Source organism: Stylophora pistillata, chromosome 9 (genome assembly GCF_964205215.1).
Source record: "Stylophora pistillata chromosome 9, jaStyPist1.2, whole genome shotgun sequence".
NCBI classification, from domain to species: Eukaryota; Metazoa; Cnidaria; class Anthozoa; order Scleractinia; family Pocilloporidae; genus Stylophora; species Stylophora pistillata.
Window position 1 is genome coordinate 9,515,201 of NC_142527.1, and position 23,348 is coordinate 9,538,548.

At 36.3% G+C, this 23,348-nt stretch overlaps 2 protein-coding genes across 10 annotated transcripts in view; both read right to left on the reverse strand.

Annotated features, from left to right (window-relative positions):
* Positions 1-1,103, reverse strand: part of LOC111341619 (protein NSUN7) — a 12,779-nt gene extending 11,676 nt beyond the window's left edge. Inside the window, exon 1 of one of the 2 annotated variants that reach the window (XM_088732309.1) lies at positions 381-1,103. In XM_088732309.1, coding sequence (XP_088588435.1) covers positions 381-681 — 301 coding nt within the window. In that variant the 5' untranslated portion in view covers positions 682-1,103. The remainder of the gene's footprint in view (positions 1-380) is intronic. The other variant, XM_088732310.1, reaches the window with a different exon arrangement.
* Positions 1,104-1,187: 84 nt separating this feature from the next.
* Positions 1,188-23,348, reverse strand: part of LOC111341610 (uncharacterized) — a 28,950-nt gene continuing 6,789 nt past the window's right edge. For 6 of the 8 annotated variants that reach the window (XM_022948597.2, XM_088732308.1, XM_088732305.1 and 3 more), the window contains 21 exons: positions 21,947-21,985; positions 21,278-21,319; positions 20,238-20,977; positions 19,558-19,582; positions 16,996-17,049; positions 13,558-13,696; positions 12,935-13,023; positions 12,331-12,371; positions 11,187-11,355; positions 9,282-10,489; positions 8,624-8,935; positions 8,126-8,189; positions 7,826-7,900; positions 7,626-7,696; positions 6,483-6,560; positions 6,239-6,311; positions 6,061-6,081; positions 5,598-5,647; positions 4,765-5,036; positions 4,554-4,602; positions 1,188-4,206 (listed from right to left, as the gene is read on the reverse strand). In XM_022948597.2, the coding sequence (XP_022804332.1) occupies positions 4,104-4,206; positions 4,554-4,602; positions 4,765-5,036; positions 5,598-5,647; positions 6,061-6,081; positions 6,239-6,311; positions 6,483-6,560; positions 7,626-7,696; positions 7,826-7,900; positions 8,126-8,189; positions 8,624-8,935; positions 9,282-10,489; positions 11,187-11,355; positions 12,331-12,371; positions 12,935-13,023; positions 13,558-13,696; positions 16,996-17,049; positions 19,558-19,582; positions 20,238-20,977; positions 21,278-21,319; positions 21,947-21,985 (3,714 nt within the window). In that variant the 3' untranslated portion in view covers positions 1,188-4,103. The remainder of the gene's footprint in view (positions 4,207-4,553; positions 4,603-4,764; positions 5,037-5,597; positions 5,648-6,060; positions 6,082-6,238; positions 6,312-6,482; positions 6,561-7,625; positions 7,697-7,825; positions 7,901-8,125; positions 8,190-8,623; positions 8,936-9,281; positions 10,490-11,186; positions 11,356-12,330; positions 12,372-12,934; positions 13,024-13,557; positions 13,697-16,995; positions 17,050-19,557; positions 19,583-20,237; positions 20,978-21,277; positions 21,320-21,946; positions 21,986-23,348) is intronic. The other 2 variants (XM_088732306.1, XM_022948596.2) reach the window with 1 other exon arrangement.

Consider the following 23,348-nt stretch of genomic DNA (forward strand, 5'->3'; position numbering starts at 1 on the left):
CGTGTTTGTATAATTTTTAGGAGTGTAGCAATCTTCTGATGCTTGATCGAAGTGGTTCAGTATCGCAGTCTCTGGTAGACCCAATCATTTCCCCGCCTATTTAATGTAACAAAAAGACAGCATCTTTTGTTTTGCCGTTTTAAACTAAGTTACTGAGGTATGTTTAAAAATCTTTCCAAAGCAGTATCTAAGGTATCACCATCGATGCTGAACGACGGGCAAAGAATTACGCGATGCCGTTGTAACGGCAACCGAATAATATTCAATAACTCGCTTATCTACATTAATTACCGTACAAAAGAAGCCACAGGAACTCTGTACTTTGTATAATAATACCTACCGAGGACATTAGAGGTGTTAACCATGACTACCTAACTTACATCGCTTTGCGCCGAAAGCCAAGCTGTAAGCTCGCCTTCGCTCCAGATCCTCATCAAACGTTGGAAGATGCGAGGAGGGAATCTGGCCTTTCAGGTGTCGATAAATCTCCCCTGCCTTTTCGTAGATGGAGTGACTGAATGTGTCTCTCTTTTTTCGTGAAATGACCGCAGTCTCGCTCTGACTTATTCGTGTATTCGATATGGCATCATTGCAAGGATGTTTGACACCGTTCGCCGCATCAAAACTGCTCGAAGATTTTTTCGCCTTGCTAGCAGCATCGCTGCTTCCTTTCTTCAGCATAATGGAGAATTGCAAGGATAAAAGCGCACTCAATCGACCTGAAATTTCTTATGTTTGGGTTTATGAACTTTCGCGCTAAATGATGCGATATCTGGTTTCAATCAGGTATCACCAGGGAGCGAGAGCAGACAATGCATGACGTCACAGAGAGGAAACAAACAGCTTTGTTTACAATTTATGTGCGTGTTGTAACAATGAGAAACTACTGTTAAGGTCATTACAAGAAATGATAGACGATGGTACGCGTATGAAACCTCTCCCAAATCATCCAATATTTTTTAACCAATCAAAGAAATGAAGTCAAGAAAAGTGTAACGAGAAGCTGGTGCAGGTGGTTGCGGGGGGGAATGGATGTGGCAGAACGTAACATTACGGGATAGATTAGCGAGGGAAAGCAGCATGCCAGCGAAGTATGAACCATCGCTTTTCGTTTCTTTTCCGCGTCGGAAAGGGGAATGGGGGGGGGGGGGGGGAAGCGGGGACCCCCTTCAACACGATTCAACACACAGTATGCCATAATTTTATTACCTCAGTTCACAGACAGACAGAAGAACGAAAGTACAACTCATAGAGATTACCTACTGTTCAAGAAAATCTACAGACCTTCAACTAACTGCGGATTAACTTCACATTTGAAGCAAACAAAACTAGAACACACGCAATATTTTGTTTTGTTTTCAAACAACCACGGAAAGATTTCTTTTTCAACAGTATCAAGAGAACTTATCCTGATAACATGATTCAACCCAGTTTCCGCGATTGACGGCAAGTCAATAAAATTCTCCAATGAAATGAATTTTCCACCCTCCAAAAAGCTTTTGGATGGCGAGGAAACTTGTTTGATGAGGCCTTAAAAATTCTCTTTTCCAAAGCGGGTCAACTCCTTTAATCTGACTTATTTTAACTGTGTCAAGAGTCGATATGAAAATGAAACATTATTGATTGTGAGTTGTGATCCAAATACTTCAAGCTTTAATAACAACTTAATCCCCATTTTAGAAAAGAAAAAAAGTATTGAAAACGACAATTCTTCACAGCTTTGCATGAATAATTCTTGTGGCGAAAGTCTACAAAATGGGCTCAACGTGGCTCTAACTCATGCATCATTACAAACGAACACTAAAATACTTGAAGTCGGTACGAAAATGATCGTAATATGAAATTACCACAAAGAACAAACAAGGAGCCCCTAAAAAAGCGAGAAAAACAACACGAGTAAAAAATTACCGCCGTAAAAAATAGTTCCACTTCTCAAAAATACCAGAAATACACTTGTGTTTGTCTAGTCAATGACTTAATGATCTCTACTTATATCAAGAAAAGCTGTGAAGATTATGTCTTTAATACGAGGCCCTGCTAAGCACCATCAACTACTCACCCTCCCCTCCCAACTCATAGAATAAGCCCCTTACCAGAGTAGGCATGAATAACATACAAAATGTTTTGTTGTTAATTTTTTTTTTTCTGCAACTCTTTCTAAGAACTTTTAACGGTTAAATACTTTCCCAAGATTTAAATATTCTATTCAGAGAAACATAATCCCCAAAATAAAGGGCTAACAACCCGGAAATATATTTGAAATAAAAAATCTCTAATTTTCACTTGAATTTCTTTCCTAAATTTGGTCAATGGTGTACTAAAATAAAGACCTGTAATCGATCTGATAACATTCTTACTACAAATGATAAACTCTATGATTAATTAGTGTCCAATGCTTTCAGCTTCAGATTGGTGTAGTTTTAAACTTGTGTGCGATCAGCTCTAAATTATTATCACGTGACATACATTTCCAAATACGGACAGCAGAGAGATCCAATCAGAAGGAAGCTTAAAAAAAATATCTCTGTGCGCAAAGAAAAAGAGGCCTTCTTAACGCAGGACTTTTTAACTGGTTAAGATTAAAAGGCGTGTCAAAAGAACACCTGCTGAGGTGTGAAAAATTTTTGAACCAGCTGCAGCTTAAACATTACTCTCTACACGACAGAAAAAAAACAAAAAAAACTGAAGAGGTCTGAAGAATTCTTTGTCAAATTTTCGTTATAAGGCATTACAAGAAGATGAGGTTCATCATTCCAGTTCTTGGCGAGGAATTTTTCAAGAACATAACCAACCTTATTCATGATGCGAGCTGTTTACAGATTTCAAATCAAAACATTCGCCTCCTTTATATCCCAGAAAACTAAAATTGAAAACGAGCTTTAAAAGATTCATTTGTGCGATGCAAAAGTTGCGTGCGTGCGTGTGTGTGTGTGTGCGTGTGTGTATATATAGCCTATTCTTTGAGTAAGAAAGCTAAATGTTTACTAATGAAGGTTGGCAAAGGTAAGTAGAGAAATGAAACAAAAATAGAAGACAGGTGACTTTAAAAAGCAGGACTATTCACGGCTACTTTCTTTTCATAACACTTGGATAGTTCCACCATGAAATTGAGGAAGTTTAAATTAAAACAAACCTACAGATAGAGGAGACAGCAAAACCCTAAAATGAGAGGACGTTTAAGATGCAGCCTTACTCTAACCAAAGGAAAAAAAAAGTCGTACGTCTCATCTACGACAACTGTCCAGCTTCTCTAAGTTTCTTTGCCTCTTCATAAATTCTGCAGTGCACAACCAGTTTAAGCTAAAACTATTTTGAGGCATCGTGAGGATCGTGGTAAAGCATAGCAAGCTTTCGCCCAGCATATCTCAAAATCTCTTGCAACAATTGACAGATAGGTAACTCACAAATGTGTGGTTGTGGTAATGCTTCCATTCGGAATGTTATTTTTTCCAATAATATCAACCTTTACCGTAGCAAGGTCTAAGATTTCAACATTCACTTCCCATACTTTTCAAAATTTTGACAAGAAGTTTATTGATTTTTGCCTTCCCAACTTCCATGGGGTGAGGCCACGCCACCAAGATCCCCACAAAGACATTACATGTTTACTAAAAAACAACATATATTTTCTTCTTCTGACTGGCCTGATAGCTGAGATAACGATATACTCTATTTGCATGTTTTCTTGTTCATTTGTATTTATTTATTCCATATGAAAAAATACTGCATGTATTCTACAAAATATACCAAATTACAAGGAATAATACTCTTACTTTGTTAACTTCTCTGAGAAACGACTCATGCCAAATATCATTATTAATATAATGCAAACACTATTGCCATATACCTCCCACTGGGTGCTATAATAATTATCTATAATTGCTCTCACCAATAAAACATCTACATGTTGTGTAAAGCTTGCCCAAGCATTTTATTTCTAAATATACTTCATTAACAGTAAATGAACTATGCTGTCATTAATATACCCTTTGTTTATTGAGATGGAGCTGTACCTCGGTTCAATGCATGAGTGTGTACACTGTATGTCCAAAATTCCACTTGGTTCTGTGCTTTTAAGGATAATTTACAATGGATCTGTTCAATTATTCAACTGCAGCTTTGCAATTAGACGCCTTTTCTGATTGCAGTAATTCCTGGAGTCTCCTCAACCCATCTTGAATGTACTCACACAAGTGGACAATTGAACTACAAAACAAAACAGTTCATCAGTCATTAGCATAGCGCAATATTCAATTGAGTGTTGAAAATAATTTGAGATTGCAACGGTTTTGCTTTACTTTGCTCTGTGATTGGTCTAGAAAACTAGTGCCACTCTCAACCAATCAAATGTAAAACTAAAAACCAATCCGACTTGGTCTCCCACATTTTCCCCAGGCTTTAAGCGATCTGGTTGTTTTTACTTGAGTTCTAACTGGCTCTGAAAGTTAATTTCCTTTCTTCCTATTACCTGCTATGATTGTCAGTACTTTGGTTTAGTTTTTACAACCCTTAATCACAAAGCACTCGAATGAACCATTTTTATGTCACAATACCTGTGAAGGGTTAGAGGTCCACAGTTACGATCCAGATCCATAAAGAAATCTGTCAAACAAAAGAAATCATTATCAACTGGCCTTGTGCAAAGCAAAAGGAAATAAACTTCACCTTTAATAAACTTCACTTTACATGATAAGTTACGCTGTTACTCACTAGTCAGCCACTTCTAATATTAAGAAAAGAATGTCTGAACTCTTGTCATTTTACCTCTGAATTCAAGCACAAGGGGTTGGGCCTGGTCCCACAAATCTTGACTGTAAACCAAGTTGTTGACCTGTAGAATATGCTGCTGTGTCATGGAGTGAATCTTCTGTGGAATGCAGACATTCACTGGCGACGTAATTGCATTAGAACCAGTGGAGGGCTTACTATTTCGCGATGGCGTGGTCATAGTTTCATTGCTGCCACTGCTTCCTACACTACCAATACTGCCGGATGGGGATGGTGTAGGTGACAAAGGTGATGGGGTGCCAGTTGTCCTAAGGAAATTACCACAGGATGTTTCAGTAAAAAAATCAGTCAAACAAGTAAAAACAAAAAAAAACCCTTGAAAGGTAAACCAAACCAAACAAAAAAAAAATGTCACTCTGACAAAGGGCAACCACTTGAAATGTCTGCTTTAAAAAACACTTTACAGTGGCCAATTTGGTTTATAAAACCAACTTATCAAATTAAACAAAAACTCCTAACAGTAAGGCTGTTCACAGTGCCTAAAAATGAAAAAGAAACATTTTTTTTCCAATCACAAAGGTCAATCAAATCACATAATACAAAGAAAACAGAAAAAAAAGACAAGTTGAAGGGAATACAGATAAATATCTAACCAGTTTCAAACAAGAGGTTGAACTGATACCTAGTTTTTGATTTGACTATTTCTAGCTGAATGCAAGGACTAAATACAAATTGTAATAATCTCAGCTAAAAAAAAGAAGAAAAAAAAGAAAAAACTAAGAGGCAGTCAGAACACAGCTCAGCACCTCAGTGAATTTCTACAGTCTGTTCCAATTTGTTTTAGTATTGGCAGCAAAAAGCAAACTTACTTTGTGTTTGATGTATAAGGTGAAGGAGCCTGGGTACTTTTGGGAGGACCCTGTTAAACAAGCCGACACAAAGTAACTTTTAGTCAAAGTAGAAAACACCTCCTTGAAACAAAGAAGAATGGGAGGTTGACTAGCACAGAGATCAATAAAGAAACACACTATATATAAGTACATGTCACTGTGTCAAGTTGATGAATGAGAGGCAAAGCGTTCACCAATCTCAATCAGAGATGGTGTGTCTAAGTTACTTTCTTGTCAGTAAGGGCCTATCATGTTAACATGTTTATATCACAACATAACAGTACATGGTTCTCATATATAAATTTCTCTTCTCATGTTCAACTCAATACTTCACTTGTTCACTGCATTCACTCATGTGATGTTGAGTTGAACACTCGAAGAAAAATTCCATATCTGCAGGTGCACAGGTATTATTCTATTTTAAACTAAATGCTTTATTTACCTTAAAATGCTCCGCAACCATCTGTTAAGAAATAAAACATAGATTTCTTTTGTGAGACAAGTCAGTAACATTGCCCTAAAACTGTTATTCTACCTAACAGCAAGAAACAAAATCTTCTAACCTCTAACCAACTACAGTAAATACAAACACAAAATAAAAGATTAACATCCTTCCTTACCTTAACATTTCTCATTACACCATCCTTCCTCAATTTGTAGAGCCTCATGTACAAAAGGGATTGAATTCTCATGCTAAATCACAAATGAAAATGTAATATTAATTTACCATTTATGCCAACCATATTTCTAACTTATCAAACGTATTATAAACATTCAGAAAGGATGATAAACTGTTACTTCTGTGACAAGCTCAGTTTAACGACTTTCTTGAAAGTCATAACAGGGCATAATTCAAGGCCTTACCATAAAACAGAAAGTCTTTTATCAGGAACTCGGTCTGATCGGTGAGTGTATCTGTTGACAAAGTTGCGCATTGTGTACCTACAAAAGGAAAAGCAATCTCCTGAATGGAAGCTTAAGGACGTTAATAAAGGAGACAAAAAATCTCTTGGAGCATTAGTACATAGTAGTGTTGACAGCTTTAAGTTATCTTAATCACACAAGCCAATTACAGTCAAACTAAGTGAAGCATTCCCCTCAGGATTACATTAATGATTTGATTATTTGAATATTGAACCTGCTAATCGTTTCAGGAGCACAATAATGAATTGAATATTTGTACATGGAACCTGCTAACCGTTTGAAGAGTGCAATAATGAATTGATTATTTGAATATTGAACCCGATAGCCGTATTCGTTTTGAAAAGGTGCGGATCATTGTTCAAATCAGAAGTCCATTTCTGATTGGATTATGCAAACACGTGATGATGGATCAGAACTATTTCAACATGCCGTCAGACATGGTGGGAAAGGTGAGTTCGAGTATTGTGTAGAACTTCTTGTAAATGTTGTAAATGGAATGTTATCGAGAGCTTTTTTCACCTATTTACATCCTGACGAACTTGTAGAAATTCTTGTGTGTATTCATGGTTGAAAAAAATAGTCTATGGGCAAAGCCATCGCAAGACTTTTTTTATTCGTTAATATTTGCGATTAACTGTTTTCGCAGTGTTTTTACAGTACAGTTTGTTCATTTTCAGGATTCCTCGTCAAATAGAGCAATCTTAATGGACTTCAGAAATGGACTTCTAATTTGAACAATGATCCGCGCCTTTTCAAAACGGATATGGCTATCGGGTTCGATATTCAAATAATCAATCCATTATTGCATTCATGAAACGGCTAGGGGGTTCAATAATCAAATAATCAACTCATTATTGCATTCTTGAAACGACTGGCAGGTTCAATATCCAAATGATCAATTAATTAATGTAATTTTGAGGAGTACCCTTCACTTAGTTTGACTGTAACACCTGTACAATGTATGTGAAGAAGTAAACACCCATCAGAGGGATGAATAATTATCGTAACATTTTGAGGCATCTGTTTCATAACCCCTGAATGGTGGCACTGTGAAAAACTCTTTGAAATGTAGTATCTAGTTACCTGAGAAGATCCAGCGTCTCAGAGTACATTTGAAATGCTGAACGTGACTCTGACTCGTTGCATTCATTTTGCTGCAAGAATCAAGTAAATAACAGACTTGAATTAGTAAGTGATAAAGGAACACAAACAATTTGAAACTTGACTAGGGTATTCAATGGTGAAAATGTAATTTAAATAAAGGAAAATAAAATGAAACCTACTTCAATAGCTTTTCCACATCTTGCAAAGTTCAAGACAGCATCAACATACAAGAAGGCTTTAGCTTCCTTGTCAGTCTGCAAAACATTGTAAGTACACATCAGCACTTTTTCCAGCTATATTTAATTTTTCAGAACTTTACTGAATAAGTAAACAAAATTTGGGTATGGCTGTGCAGGGTGAGTTTTTTTTAAAGTACTCTGGGGTAGTAACTGCTGCACTGAAAAAGCAGCTAATGGATGATCAGAGGTTACAAGTAAATGAAGTCTTATCTAACAGTTGACCTAAATCTTTAAACTTACAGAGGAATCAGCTTTGTGTTTGAGCCTCTTGGCCTCTGCAAGGTAGTGGTCTGGTCCATAAGGTCTGAAAAATATGATAAATAATCTATAATACTGTTGTAACTTTAACAGGGCTCATCAGGATTTGTCAAGAAACAGAAAACATTCTCATAACTAAGATAAAATTCATTTCAACAATGTCCAAACATTTAATAGCTTTTCCCCTCAAATTACAGTGTTCATTTCTTTGGAATACCTTGACAATTTCATTGTTGTTTCTCCTTACTGTCTGCCATGTAATTCTTATGTTACTGTAGTTTTGAGAATTTGGTACAGGATCAACTTACAATCTTGTTAATGATGTTTTTCTTAGTTCTCACCACCCGACTGCTTTTAATGGTATTGATATTGAAAGGAGAAATTCTGACTTGATCACTCCTGAGAGTGTGAGGGCTAATTCTTCTGTGCTTCTTGCTTTAACTGTTAGGCAGCTGGCGAAAAGAAATGAATCTAACTTACACTTTGGGTTCTGGATCATAAAACCTAGAAATGTCAACTTCTCTCTTCTTTTCAACATTGCTGGTTTTGTTGCACAAGCATGTGTGAGAAATGACACCATTATCCACTAAATCCATTCCATTTTCATTGACAGAGCCATTCTGAAAACCGGGTGAAGAATCATGATCTTTGCTATTTTCATTGTCTTGTTTCTGGCGCTTAATTCGATGAGAATCTTTCTCCTGGCTTGGACTGCGCTTCCTTGTTCCATCCTTGGGAGGTCGAGTGTTGTTACCGCTTGAACTCAACGATTGCTCATGAGGTTTTGTTCTGCTGGTTCAAAACATTTACTTTTACACTTCTACTCCAAGTCAAGTGAAAACTTCTTCTTAAACATAACCCATATTCCTTACCTTGTTTTTAATTTTTCAACCCAAACATAGAGTAATCAAAATAAGAGAAATTTGGTTTGTTAAAAAGTGGCTAAACTAAAGTTGCATAGGGAACAACTTTTGCAGCAAATTTTGTCGTCAGAATTTTCTTCTACTTGCATTGGGGGACGGGGTAAAACCGGGGTAGAGAAAGGTTGAATGATGTCTTTGATAGCATAGTAGAAATAATTTCCTGAGCATATCACACAAACCTTGCAGTGCTTTCATAAGTCGTCACCTCCCCTTACCTATTAGCATCCTCACTGTTACTTTTCACTTTCTTGGAAACTTCCTGTTCTACCGGCTTTACATCTAATAATTTTCGCTTTGGAATCTTCACTTCTGGAGAATTTATCGCATCTCTGCTGCCATTGGTTTCAACTGTGGGTGACAAAACTGAATGTTTGGGTGGAATGTTACTTGCAAGCTGTGGTATCCTTTTCAGCAGTGACAAGTCAATTTTTACTATAAGAGACTCTGGCTTGTTGACTTCATCATATGTTATTTCAACATTCTTCCCCAAAATATCTTTAGTTCCATTTGTTGATATCAAACTTGATAATAGTCCATCACCATTCACATGCTTACTAAGGCCATTTGTTGTCACAGGTTTCTTTTTTACTCCTTTAGGATTTTCAGTCTCTTTTGATTTTGCTGTCTGCTTGACTTCTACCTTTTTATTGTCACTTCCTGGACTTGGCTCAATGCTAACAATATCCACAAAAATATCCTCATCATCAACAACTTCACTGGTCTCCCTCACTGCTTCATTACTCACAGAAGTTTTACTAACACCCTTTGTTTCAGATATCTTTTTGAACGATTTTTTTGTGACTATTCCATTTGGTGTTTTTGTTGTTTTAGTGACCTTTTTAGCACTATCATCAGTACAACCATTGCTAACTTTGAGATTTGTAGAGTTTTTGACAGAGTCTGTTTTCTTGGAGTTAGCAGGTTTTTTCGGTGAGTATTTGGTTGGACCTTTCTCCTGGCTCGTATTCAACTTGGACTCCACATTGGAAGATCTCCTTTTTACCTTCTTGTCATTCTTGGGTTGTTGCGTCTTCAGAGTTGTTGCACTATCTTCAACAGGAAGAGCACTTACTGGTTCAGCTGAGCCTTCACTCATTTCTGCTGGGAGGGGAAGGTCAAGCTTAGCTGTTAATGACTCAATGTCCACTCCATTTTTTAAGTCCGAGCTGAGGTCAAAAAGGCCTTCCGCAAATGATAAAAAACTATCCTCGGATGCCGCTGCCACAGGGCTTCTCGCGACATGAGAGTTAAGACAGCTCATATTTGAATTAGCAGCAGGAGCAACCTGGTTTCCACGGACACCGTCTCCTCCAACCGTGTTTGCAGCTGATGGACTTGGTTTTGTCTTAGTGGTTTGCGATGGTGATGACTGATTAAGTGCATTGGCAATATGGTTTAAACCCCAGTTACGTCCACTTGTATGCTGAAAAGAAACCAACTTATTGTTAGAGACAGTCAGCAAGAGAAAGATAACCAGCTTCAACATTAATATTCCCAACCTGGAGTTAAAGTCCAATTTATGGTCACTACTTCTGCCTAACAAGCATTTTTCCTTAACAAACAATTTTTGGTCTGGCAATTGTGTTGTGCAACAACACCACCAACAACAAAACAAAAAACCACCACATTTGAACCCTTTCACCACTACAATTTGATTGTTAATTCTCTGCTCTATCTGTGACACATTTTCTTGGACATAAGTTACCAGAATTTGGTGTTAGATCCAGATAACAACTACTACCCGATAAGTTTAAGTCTTCTCATTACCAGTTTGCTGGATAGCGTATGGAAATTATAGGGAGAGGTTACAAGTTAAGCATCTCTGGCAGTTAAAGAGTTAACAGGTTGTGTATCCTTTTTCCTTTAACAGGGCTCGACACTAATTTTTCAACTTACTAGCCAAGTGGCTAGTCACATCTTAAATATTACAACAACTTCAGTTTGTTTACTAGCCAAACTAGCTAGTGGAAATCCAAAACTCCTAGCCAAAACTGAATTTCTACTAGTCTGTTGATAGTGGGCTACTGTTAGTGTCAAAGCCCTGCTTTAACGAGCCTCTCCATGATTACATGCTTTTTAACAACTTGATACAGGCCACTGATAGTGTTTCCCTAGTTTACCTTTGGAGAGGATGAAGCTACATGAACGGGAGATTTCCTTGGTTTGTCTTTAGTATTGTTGTTTGAGTCAGAAGCACTAGAATCACTATCACTATCGCTGCTGTCTGAGTCACTGTCGTCACTGCTGCTTCCACTTGATGATGTTGAATGGGAGCGACGATGTGCATTCCTATCAGAACAGTGCAGCATTAGTACATTAAAGTGAACGCTGACTCAGGGAAGTATAGTTTCTACCAACAACATTTTGCTTTTTTGTCACATAAAACAGAGATTCATGTTGCTGTGGGTCTGTAAAGCAACATATCACAAAAGATGTCAAAACGTGGTAAAACCTTTTTTTGTTTTACCACATTTTGATGTCATCAGTGATCAGTTACTGGACAAATGCACAGCATTATAAAATCTAATTGTCAAAGAACAAAGGATGCTGATATTTAACAATTATTCGCCGAAGGCGAGGCGAATATCATCGAATAATCCCCGAGACGAAGTCGAGAGGATTATTCGACAATATTCACCGAACCTGAGGCGAATAATTGTTTTAGTATAATTTGAGAGCTGAAAAACAGAGAAATTTTCAAAATCATAATATTTTAGTAACATTTTATTAACATTTTATTTTAACATTTTATATAAACCACGTGGAGCAGTTTATATAGCGTCATATAAAGGAACTGCTTGACCAATCAGATTGCTGGAAACTCTTTGCTCAGCTCTGAAATTATACTAATTAACAATTATTCGCTGAAGGCGAGGTGAATATCACCGAATAATCCCCAAGACGAAATCGAGGGGATTATTCAACAATATTCACCGAATCCGAGGCGAATAATTGTTTTAGTATACTTTCAGGGCTGAACTACAGAAATTTCTAAAATCATAACAGTTTAGTAACATTTATTAACATTTTATTTTGACATTTTATATAAACCGTGTGGAGCAGTTTATATAGCGTCATATAAGGAACTGCTCGACCAATCAGATTGCTGGAAACTCTGCTCAGCTCTGAAATTATACTAAAACCATTCAATCCTGGGTTTAATTTCTGTAGAGAGTAGCTATTTTCCCTTGTTCATCAATCACAAATCACAGTAAGTCATATTTCTTAAACTAGCATTCATTTATTAACTAAGGCCGTACTCACCTCTCAGTCTTTGAGGGTGAAGTGTGCGTAACTGGGTTATCCTATGAGAGAGACCAGCACAACAATTAGTAACTGTTTTCAATAAATAAATAAACTTTAATAGCTAATACAATTACTGGTAACCCAGTAGTTTACACCGTGGGCTGTATTAAAAAGAATTATAAAAACTAGATTATCAAGAACAGCATGCACATAAATATATTCAAAACATTCTAGAAATAGTAAAATGTTCACGATCTGAATTACTTTGTAAAGAATTGTTCACTAAAAGTTTCAATTTCCATACAGATGATCCTATGATTTCCAGTAAAATAGAGATTTCTCGCCCTTCTGATTACTTGCATAAGGCCCAGATTCAAATTTAACCCTTTCAGTTCCAAGATCCCATCGGTGATTCTCTTTATCGTCTGCCATACAATTCTTCATAGTGTCAGTTCTGAGAATTTGTTTCAAATCAACTAATAATCCCCTTGTTGATATTTTCCTTTACTTTCATCGCTTGTCTGTTTGTTTTTGTGTTGATAATGTCAGGAGAAATTCTTTATTTGTAACTCACACAGGTTAATGGGTTGACAAAAGATAACAACAGGAAACAAAAACTTACATGTTCATCATCGCTGTCATCAGTAAGGACTAGGTCATCGTCCAACAGAACCACATCATTCCCACTGTCTTTCTTGCCTTCAGTGCTTTCTATTTAATGCAATGTAAGAGGAAAAAGTAATGGGTAAAATTGTGATTCACAGGTTCCTATTGTAGCAGAAACCACCTTAGTGACAAAAAAATGGCACTTTCAGTCATTGAAATTGATGCTTTCTTGTTGGTTTGGTCAGTTGTCTTGCAACAAAGTTCATACTCTTCCAAAAAAATTAAAAATGCATGACTTTTCTGTGACATTTTCTTCCCTTAAATTCTTCTTAATTTTTCCTTGCAAAAGAAATTTGTTCATCAAAATGATGTAAAAATGATCATATACTTGAGAAAGTAACATTTCTGAAGCAAAAAAATGATACTGACTTATTTATGCCAAAATAGCTGGCAAGATTTTTCAGGTGAATGTTAGGCTATTTTTTTTTTTTGGCCTTTAACTGTAATAAATCAACAAACAATGAATCTACAAGGGAAAATTACAATTTTGTTTTCACCTACAGTTTCAGATTCTCTGAAAGCATTTGTAATTGCACTGACAGAACACAACTGCACACAAGTACATCCTTGACCCCTTACCGCTTGGTTTTCTCTTTGTTGGTAAAACTGGAAGCACTGAAGGTTCTTGAATACTATTACGATGAAAGGCAAAGATAGAGCTCCCTCCTTTGATTGGGGTGTGGATCCCTGTAAGAGGTGGAGCCACCTGTTGCATCTCCTATCAAATAAACAAACAAAAAACAAATAAATAAATAAATAATAAGCAAACATTTTGAGTCCAAGAATATAATATGCTGGGATTGATGTAGGTGTCAGAGCAATGGCACACCAACACTCCCACCCCTAAGCCAAAAAAAGTCAACTGACCACAATTAACTCTTTAACTCTCATGATCCGATTGTTCATTCTCTCCTCTAGCTGCCATACATTTCCTTGTAAATTAGTTACAAGAATTTGGTGTCAGATTAAGATAGCTTACAACTTGAACCTGATAAGTTTGAGTATTCTCATTACCTGTTTGCTGGATTATGTTCAGATAGCATAGGGAGAAGTTAAATGTTCATCACTTCTGGGAGTTAAAGGATTTAGGGGAGGGGTGGGTATGTAGTAATTTACATTCTTGGTTGCCATAGTCAGTAGGAAAAAATTTAAGCAGTTAAATTTGTAGCAAAAGTTGCCTGTTTGGCAAGCACAACGTAATATTTCAAGTACTTAGTAAAATTGGTTGTACATTAAGAATAAAATTGATATTAACTATTGTGTACAATACAATTAAATGTTCCTTCTTTCTTTTCTTTCTCCTCAATTATCTCATTATTGAGCACTGAAAGGGAGGCACAAACCTCTAAATATGATTGCCAACCATACAAGACATTCCGATCAAAGTTTGTAAATAGCACAATACTGCTGTACAAGTTGTCTTTTTCCTTTATTTATTTATTTTTTGGTTTCACCCCAGAAAAACCTTCTTTCAGACGACAATTTCATGATATTACTTATCAGAAATGAAAGAGAAATCTAGCAAATGTTTCATGGTTTAAGGTAAGGCAGACTGTGCATAATAATTGCATACACAGCATTTTCTTTTTTTTTTACAAACAGCACCAACAAAATAAACCACAACTGTATAAATCAAATACAGACAAAGGGACTTAATAGTTACAAAATAGCTAGACCAACTGAATCATGATTTTACTCACAACATAATTTTTCACTCAAGAGATGGTTAATACACAACAAATGGAGTGTCGATGTCTAAAACATAGTTACTTCAAATATGTTATGGGTGAAATCAGGTGGTGTGCGCACTCTGATGGCGTTGCATCATGATCGTAAAACAAAAATTGAGTCATTTGCATCTTGATGCATTAGAGTGAACATCTTTGTGGCAGCGAGATGCGGCGTGAATATACGTGGATTGTAATGGGGATTCACTGTCTGTTGCTATTCCTTCAAAAGTTAAAACATTTGATGGGCCTGCACAGCTCCTGTCATTCCTCTGTGATGAATTCATTCTTAGAAGGCAACTGACGTTATTTAGAAAGACTCCAAACTACAATCTGCCTAAGAATCTCGACACAAATGGCAACAGTTACACTCACAACCAATGGCGGGATGAATAATTTCAAAGTCAGTAATTATATTCCTAGATGCGAGTTATTCAACTGTGAATTGACCCTTGACATGCAAACAAATATTAGAGAGACAGAGACCTTGTAATACACGAACTTTTTCCACCGAGCATAAAAGGAGAAGCTCCACGCCTCCTAAGAATGAACGAATTTGTCACGCTCCACGTTTAGTAAAAACGTACAGAGTTTCAAAATACCCTGCGAGAATATATAGAGGAAACCTATTTCAGGGTTTTGAGAAATGTATCTCTGGAGTTATTACTTCAGGAGAAAAGTATACTCTGAAACAAAGAAAATAGCACACGCCTAGAAGAAAATATTGCCTTTTGTAACACAATCTCATCCAGCTTTGCCAAACCTGAAGAACATACAGATGGAGATTTATGACACCTCAAAACTGACCCTTATTATCACATCGCAAAGGAAAGTCATCAAAAGATATTCTAATAAGAGCTAAACTTTGAGAGCAGAAGATTTAAAAGCGCTAGCGAATGGTAGGAGACGCACTGGCCTATCAACACCTTTCAACGGCTGACTGCCTTTTACTTTCCCGCTTTCCGGTGAGTCGCCTCACTCAAGGTAGTGGTTTTCATGGATCAAGTGACTCTTTTCATTGCTCTAACTAAACTGTCCTTCATTCAATGATCAAGATAAAAGATTTACCCCACAAAACTCGCTATCATTTAATTTTCCTTCACTTAGGAAAGTAGATTTACAACACGATTGATAAATGCCCTTGCAGTAGTAACGCTGTGTAACGCAACACACTAAACACAACAATGGGCCTCTTTGCTCCACAGAAGGGTCTCAAACACCATCATTTCAAATGCATAAAACATTTGTACCATTGGAGTGCATTTGAGCACGTTTGGTCAGAGCTGTTGAAGAAGGATCAAGTGGCCCTACAAATCTTTGAAAGGCTTCAAACTACGACGTGCAACAAATTTGATCTGCTAGAAAACCAGTCACAAATTACACGCTACAATACAGTGCTTGTGTTTGTCCTTGAGAACGATATAATATGTGACAAATACGCACGAAAAATACTTCTACACGTTCAGAATATATCAAACTATATTTACTTATAATGAAAGGAAAAAGAAATGGCCTAACTTTTACAGAATATTCAGTCAAACTCTACCCATTTCTACCGCTTTTACTGCCATACTGAAAATAATGCTACCACAATGCAATGCAATCGAAGTGCGCACACCGCCTAGGGTGAAATGAAGAGTACATTTAAGTAAAATGACCATGTATTGTATAAAGACAAGACATCAAGCACACTGGGGGTCATTTTTCCTACAACAGAGTCTGAACTTTAAACTGATGTCAACAATTTAAATCAGAAAATGGCACAATTACACCTGCAGCTAAACTTTGAGACAAATTCTGTTTTTATTATTCAAGTTACCTTATAGAATTTATAAGCATTGGGCTTGAAATTTAGAGATATCTTTAACAATACCAACTCTATTCTACTACTAATTCAGGATTATAAATTCCATTTCCCTGCTATTTAAGAACATCACAGTTCAAATGATATGTTTCATGTAGGCATAGGAAAACAAAGAGATCAACAGCATTTCCATTCAACAAAACTGTCTTCACAAATTATCATCCCCAACAGAGATCTATCGTTTTCATTGTGGCAAAAGTAAGATGCAGAACTTCCATCATAAATGTGGTATTCAAAACAACCAAACAGAAATTACCTACTTGTGTAAGAATACAAAGGGGAGAAAATACAGTGAGTTAGTCTTACTCAAATGTCTCTTCGACAGATGCTCCAAAGGAGTAGGGTTCCCTTTCATTTAATAGAAGTAAAATGTTTTGTTCCACCTACAATGCAATGTAGAGTAAGACAAAACAAAATATATAGTACCTCAATGATCTTTTCCACATTGGTTGGATGATCACTCATGGAAAGGTTTTCTTGCTGTTAGATATGAAAAAAAGGAAACTATCAGCCACATCCATTAAATAAATTGAGTTGAAAGATAACACAAACCAACACAAACTGTTGAGACAAAAAAGAAGGTCATATACAAACACAACACAGGTCTAAATTCTGTGAAAATCAAAGAGAAATATCCAACAATGACAATTTTTCTCATTAAAATCAGGGAGTAAGACATCAATAAAGAGGAAGTAAATTTGACAGAATTTAAACAGTATCTAGATCAAAGAGACACTGTTATCTACCTTAAAGCACCTGCCTTTTTAGCCTTAGCAGAAACAGACTATCATTGAAGAGCAAAGGTTTTTAAAGGATAACTCAAGAGACAATGGATCCTGGAGTAATTTCCTTGATCACAGAAAAATACAAAATCCAAATGAAAACTGAAAATGGTAAAAAGACAAAGTACCAGAGACTATTTCTCAATAAAGGAAAGGACTTATTGCATTCAGGGCTACACTGTTCACCTGCAGTCGCTTCAATAAAGTGATGCCTGAATCACTATTGGTTTAGATCACTGTGTCAACAAAATTCTAATTCCATCTAGAGAATTTCACTCTGGCTTAATAGAAATTGCCTGTCATAAACGTATCCTGAAGACTCCAGATATAATTAATAAAAGCATTTTGGGTTTTCACTTTCAGGTTTTTAATATTCCAGGAGCAGTAGTGCCCTATTAAATGAAAGCTGTGTGCAAACTGTGTATTAATTGACCAAAATAAAACAGTTGTTTGTAATCTGTTTCTTTGGCACAATAAACTTTTGAAAAATACACTAATGTCACTGCCCAACTGCTATTGATCAGTTCCTAGACTTTCCGACTCTTCAATGAGACATTACCTTCTGCATTAAAAATTTTAAACTTTACTACATGCTTAAGGTTGAAAAAGACACATCTAATAAAAGGCTACGAGACATATAGATGTTTGAAAGAGACAAAAAAAAACATGATACATCTACATTAATTCATCTATACAGTTGTACCTTTTAATTCCCTCATACCTAGCAGAGGGTAGGGTCTTACTAAAAAACAATAAACCATCAATGAAATTCATAATAGAGAAAGCCCTTTAGAGGCAAGTGCAGTTTTCTGATGAAATGAAGGTGTGATATTTTTCTGATAGTCAAAGGAAATTATATTCACAACAACGAACCATATAAAAAACTAATACCCGGCACACATTTCTTTTTACTAAATATACAAAAAGGATTTTTTTTAAAATTAAAACAGTCTTCTTTTGTCATCTGGTGAAGTAAAGTACATTCTAAATTCAGCAGACACCATATTTAGACATTTGTTTTGCAAATCACCAAACATACCCACATCAACATCAGACATTTTTGTCGAGAAAATTTGCAGAAAATTACAAACACAATTCATCACCATTAAACAGCTCTGATAGTCGAACTACTACAAAAAGGGAAACAGAGGTAATTTCAAATGAAATAACAAACAGCTGTTGTAGGAGATGTTGTAAAAGAGGATAAAACTTGCCTCTCACAGCAAACCAAAACAAAATTTTTATTATCATAACTGCCCAGAGTGTTTTATTGCATGGCTACAGACACATTTCCTTTACCTATGGCAGTTTATTTATTGCAAGGCTGTGGTCTAGCAGCACCCAGTGGCCCCTGGCACCTTACTTTTGCTCTTGGGCAGCTAAGGAATTTTTAATTAGCTTTTTCATAAAAAGTATATGCTGGGAACCCTGGATTTCACAGTTTCAGAGCAGTGGGCTCCATTCAATCTTCCTTAGAGCACAGCCTTGTATTGTTAATAATACCCAGGGGTTTCACTGAGGACCAGGCACCAGGCAAATTGACCAGTTGTGAGGACAGTTTTGCCCACCTGGTGTGACCATCTGGAGGAAAGTTTATCTCATGAAGAAGTTCAGTTAAAAAAGTTTTGCCTGCCTGTGAAAACCAGTTGCCCTCATGCTGAAAACATTTCTGAAACCCCTGAATACTGTTCCTAATATCACACTGACAAAATTCAAAGGACAAGCTGTAACTCTGAAGAGGAAATTCAAATGTAACAATAGTGTTGCATGTCAGACACATCTTTCAGTTTCATTTAAAATTCTTAAGTGGGAGGAGCAAACATAGTATTACTAACATTTCAACCAAAAAAAATTCCACCCACTGAAGATAAACAATAGTACTACAACTTCCTCAAGCAAAAACAAAAGTTCAAGATCATCTGTATCATTGTAGGGTTTTTTTGTATTGCAAAATTCAAAGAAATAAGCAAAACAAAAAAGACAAGCCTTAAATGCTGTTGTATCAATCACCTCATTTAATTTTTAATTGCTTTCCAATGTTATCCTTTAAAGTTGAACTAAATATTCCATGAAATAAATATTCACTGACTAACAGATTTCATTAGCAATATTAGAAAAATTTAACTTTGAAAAATTGTGCCAGAAAATCTTGGATAAGTCATCTCGAGCTATAACAAGATTAAATTAAAAAAACAATTCCTCATACCTTGACAGAAGACACGGGTAGATTCCTGAAAGGAAAAAAATAAAAAATAAAAAGAAGCTTGGAATGAGTCAAACAAGAAAATATAACCTTCAACAAATTGGGCAGGAAAAATATTCACACTTACATGAACAAATCAAATATATTTTTTTTCATATTAAGGGAAAATCAAACAAAATCATTTTCAACCTCTGGGTTGACTGATTAATAAGAGAACAGAACAAAATGGCTGAGGTCTTCATCTTGACCTCTGTAAACATCTCTCACGTTGCTTCTTCAAAGCACTTCATTGCAACGCGATGGAAAAGACAACTGTATTTAACTTTGTTGTAAAATAAATATATTTACAAGTTAACATACATTACAAGTATTTTTCTTGCTTCTCCCTTCTACCCCACATGCTGTGTGTTTAGTCCCCTCTAAACCCTTAAGAGTGACCAGCATCTAATTTCTCCTTACAAATAGTACTGCTGAATCATTTATCAACAAGATCAGGAGAAAAAAGGAAATGATTCCCACCCTAAGAAGCTTTCACTGATTGTCAATGAAAAACAGATTCTCCTCATCAATTCCAAATGGAATGTACAGAGAATAGTGCAGGAATGAAGATACTGACGCTAGGGTGTAAAGCATGAAAATCATACACAAAATTTTTAAAATCTTGAGGCTTTCTGCCCTCTTACCTGTCAGGCAAGGAGAGTTTGATTTTCGGAGGTTTCCCCTTTGAGGCTGGATTTGACTTTTGGTTCTGGCCTTTGTGAAGGTCACTGTTCAGGTCCTCGGGAAGGCTTTTCTCATCCTTTATCCCTTTAACTTTTGTGACCGATTTATCCTTTTCCTTTTCAACATTTTGCCGAGGTTTAACATTGCCATTGACAACTGGCTTCATGTCAGTCTTTTTCATCTCTGCTGATTTCGTAAGTGTACCATTATTAAGGGTGGGTGATTTTAGCTGTGATGACGTCTTTTTTGATTCAACTGCTTTGACAGTTGTAGCTTCCTTCCCAGGTGGAGATTTCAGGTGTGTTAAAGTCTTCTTTGAATTGGTTTGTTTTGATACAGCTGCTTCCTTAACAGTTGGGGATTTTATATTTGACAGAACTTTCCTTGCATCAGCTGATTTAGAGGTGATAGCTTCATTACTCAGAGTTGGAGATTTTGAAAGATTTAGAGTTGAGTTCCTGGAGGGAGGAATTGTGTTATTAGACTTTGTGAGGGGAGATTTAGTGGCCAAGTGTCCAGCGCTATTTATGACTCCATTTAGTTTGTGGTTCTTGGGAGATGATTTAGCATCTTTGGCTTTGTGGCGATCAAACACAAACTTCTGCCCTTCAACAGGTGTTGGTGGAAGTCTTGGAATTCCGATCAAATGATTGTGATGTTGGAGAACCGGTGCAATGGTGTCATATGTTCCAAGCGTAGCCTGTTGGAATTTAAAAAATATATCAATATGAACCCTTTAACTCCCGAAAGTGATTAACATGTAACTTCTCCCAAAAGTATCCTTTCGTAATCCAGTAACCAGATAATGAGAATACACAAACTTGTTAACTTGATGTAACACCAATTGCTTGTAACTTATCTACAAGGAAAGGGGCCAGGGGCCACTAGGCACTGCTAGTCCACAGCCCTGGTTAACCATACACATCATTGGAAATGTCAAAAGACAAATAATATAATATATATCAAGCTTGAAAATGAAATGTAACATTTTATAAGTTACCTGGATTTTTTGCTGAAGGGCGTCCTGAGCTGATGGTTGAACCTACAAAGTAAAAGAATGAATTATACCTCTTGGGTCCAAGAGGAGATATATCACCAAGAGCAATAAAAACTTTTGCCTCTTCCCATACAACCCTCAAACCAACCCTTAACCAAGTTTCTAAAATGACATTTTCATGAGTGGTCTTTTCATAAACTTTGCAACCACACAAACCCTCTTGTCAAAAGTATTTGAAAACGTAATGAGTGAGACAAATGCTTTTTCCCTCCAACACCACTCAGACACAAAATGGAATTTAATTTGACATAACTTGAACGAAATGTAGTTATGTTGGTCGTCCACATCAAGTAAGCTCACATGAGCACTACTAAATTTATTTCACATTTGTTCAGATTCAGGGATATGGCAATAAATGACCTCATGATTCTGCTAGAAATTAAGTCAGGTTTGCTGCAGTTGGCTTTGGATGATTTACTGAGGTCATCAAGAAAGGGTTCTAACACATACAAACATGCCTGGAATGTGGATGGGAATGGTGGGGGGGGGATGGGGAGAATTTGTTCATGGACAGAGCAACTCTTCAATATACAGAGACAAAAAGCCAATCACAGCAAAATAAATTGCACCATGAAACACACTTGTTTATCAATTTATCAACGTTCTACATACCTTCCTGGGTTCGGCAAATAGGGGGAGGTTGCCAGTGTTCTGAAAAGGACATGTCAATTACTGTTACTGTTTATTGAGTAAGATCTAATATGAAAAGACACCACAGTGGCAAATTTTGATTCTGTTACAAATAAATAACAAGTTATCAAGGGATGTTAGAAATCTGTGTGGTGAGGAGGACTGTTTCTAAAAAGCACAAAGCTGGTTACCAAGCTTCTGGGATCCATCAGAAATCAAAACAAATTCAGAGATACTATTTCTCTCACAATTAAACAAATTCACTTCAGTCATTCTTGCTAATGCGACAATACTTTAAAAAGTTACCCAGTATCTTACAGCATTATGACAAAAGAATGCTGACAGGAAAATACATAATGTGCATCTTTCAACCTAGATTCAGAGCTGACCTTTGGTTAACCCAATGGATTGCACAACAAGCAAAATGATTTCTTCACTATCAGTGAAGGTATTTAGGATGAGAACAACATGTATCTGTATCTAAAGCAGCAGATTTGATTTAAATTTAAGGAAGCAACTATCTTTCAAAACTATTCCATGTTGGAACTTCCAGAAAAAAATCCCTTTCAAATCCAATTAGGAGATTACGCAAGTTGACCCTATTTAGGGCATTACAAGCCGGATGCCTTTCCTCATTTGTAAACAAAATCAAATCATTCTAAATTTAAACTACAATGCAACCAAATTAGAATAACAAATTCAAGTAAGTTGCCCTGTTTGCCCTTTTGCAAGCAAAAACCAAGACAAATAAATCCATTCCCATAAATTCTAGGCAGGTTATAATTTTTAAGTTATCTGTTTGCAACATAAAATGATTAAACTCCTTGAAGTAGAGAAAAAAAACAGCATAGGGTCTAGATTCCACAGATAAAAACATTTAACCAAAAGAAAGAAATACAACATTTGGCTCAATGTGACTATTCCTTGAGCAATTCTTGTCATGTACCCTGACATCCCTTAGTCTCAGTGAAGACAACCACTATTAAAATATTACATAAAATTCAGTATCAACAAACGTGACCAATTGAACAAAAGAAAGAATATTCATGAAACCACTTGCATAAATAGACTTTCAAACATGCTCAGACATGAAAGTATTTTTCTTTTGTTTCCTGACTATCCAGCTTCAAAATTGTGACCTCAATGAATATGAACTTCTGGTTTGTCAAACAGATTCTAATGTGGCTAAATCTGGCCATAATGCTAACAAACTCATTTGGAAGAATCACAAAAACAACAGATAAGATCCATCAACCTTTTCCCCCTACACTTGACAAATATCTTTCCAAAGTAACCATAACTGATATATTTAAATGAATGAAAGGCACTAAACTTAAAGGAGCTAACTGGTCAACTTGCACTGTTTCTTGGTTGGTTTCAATTT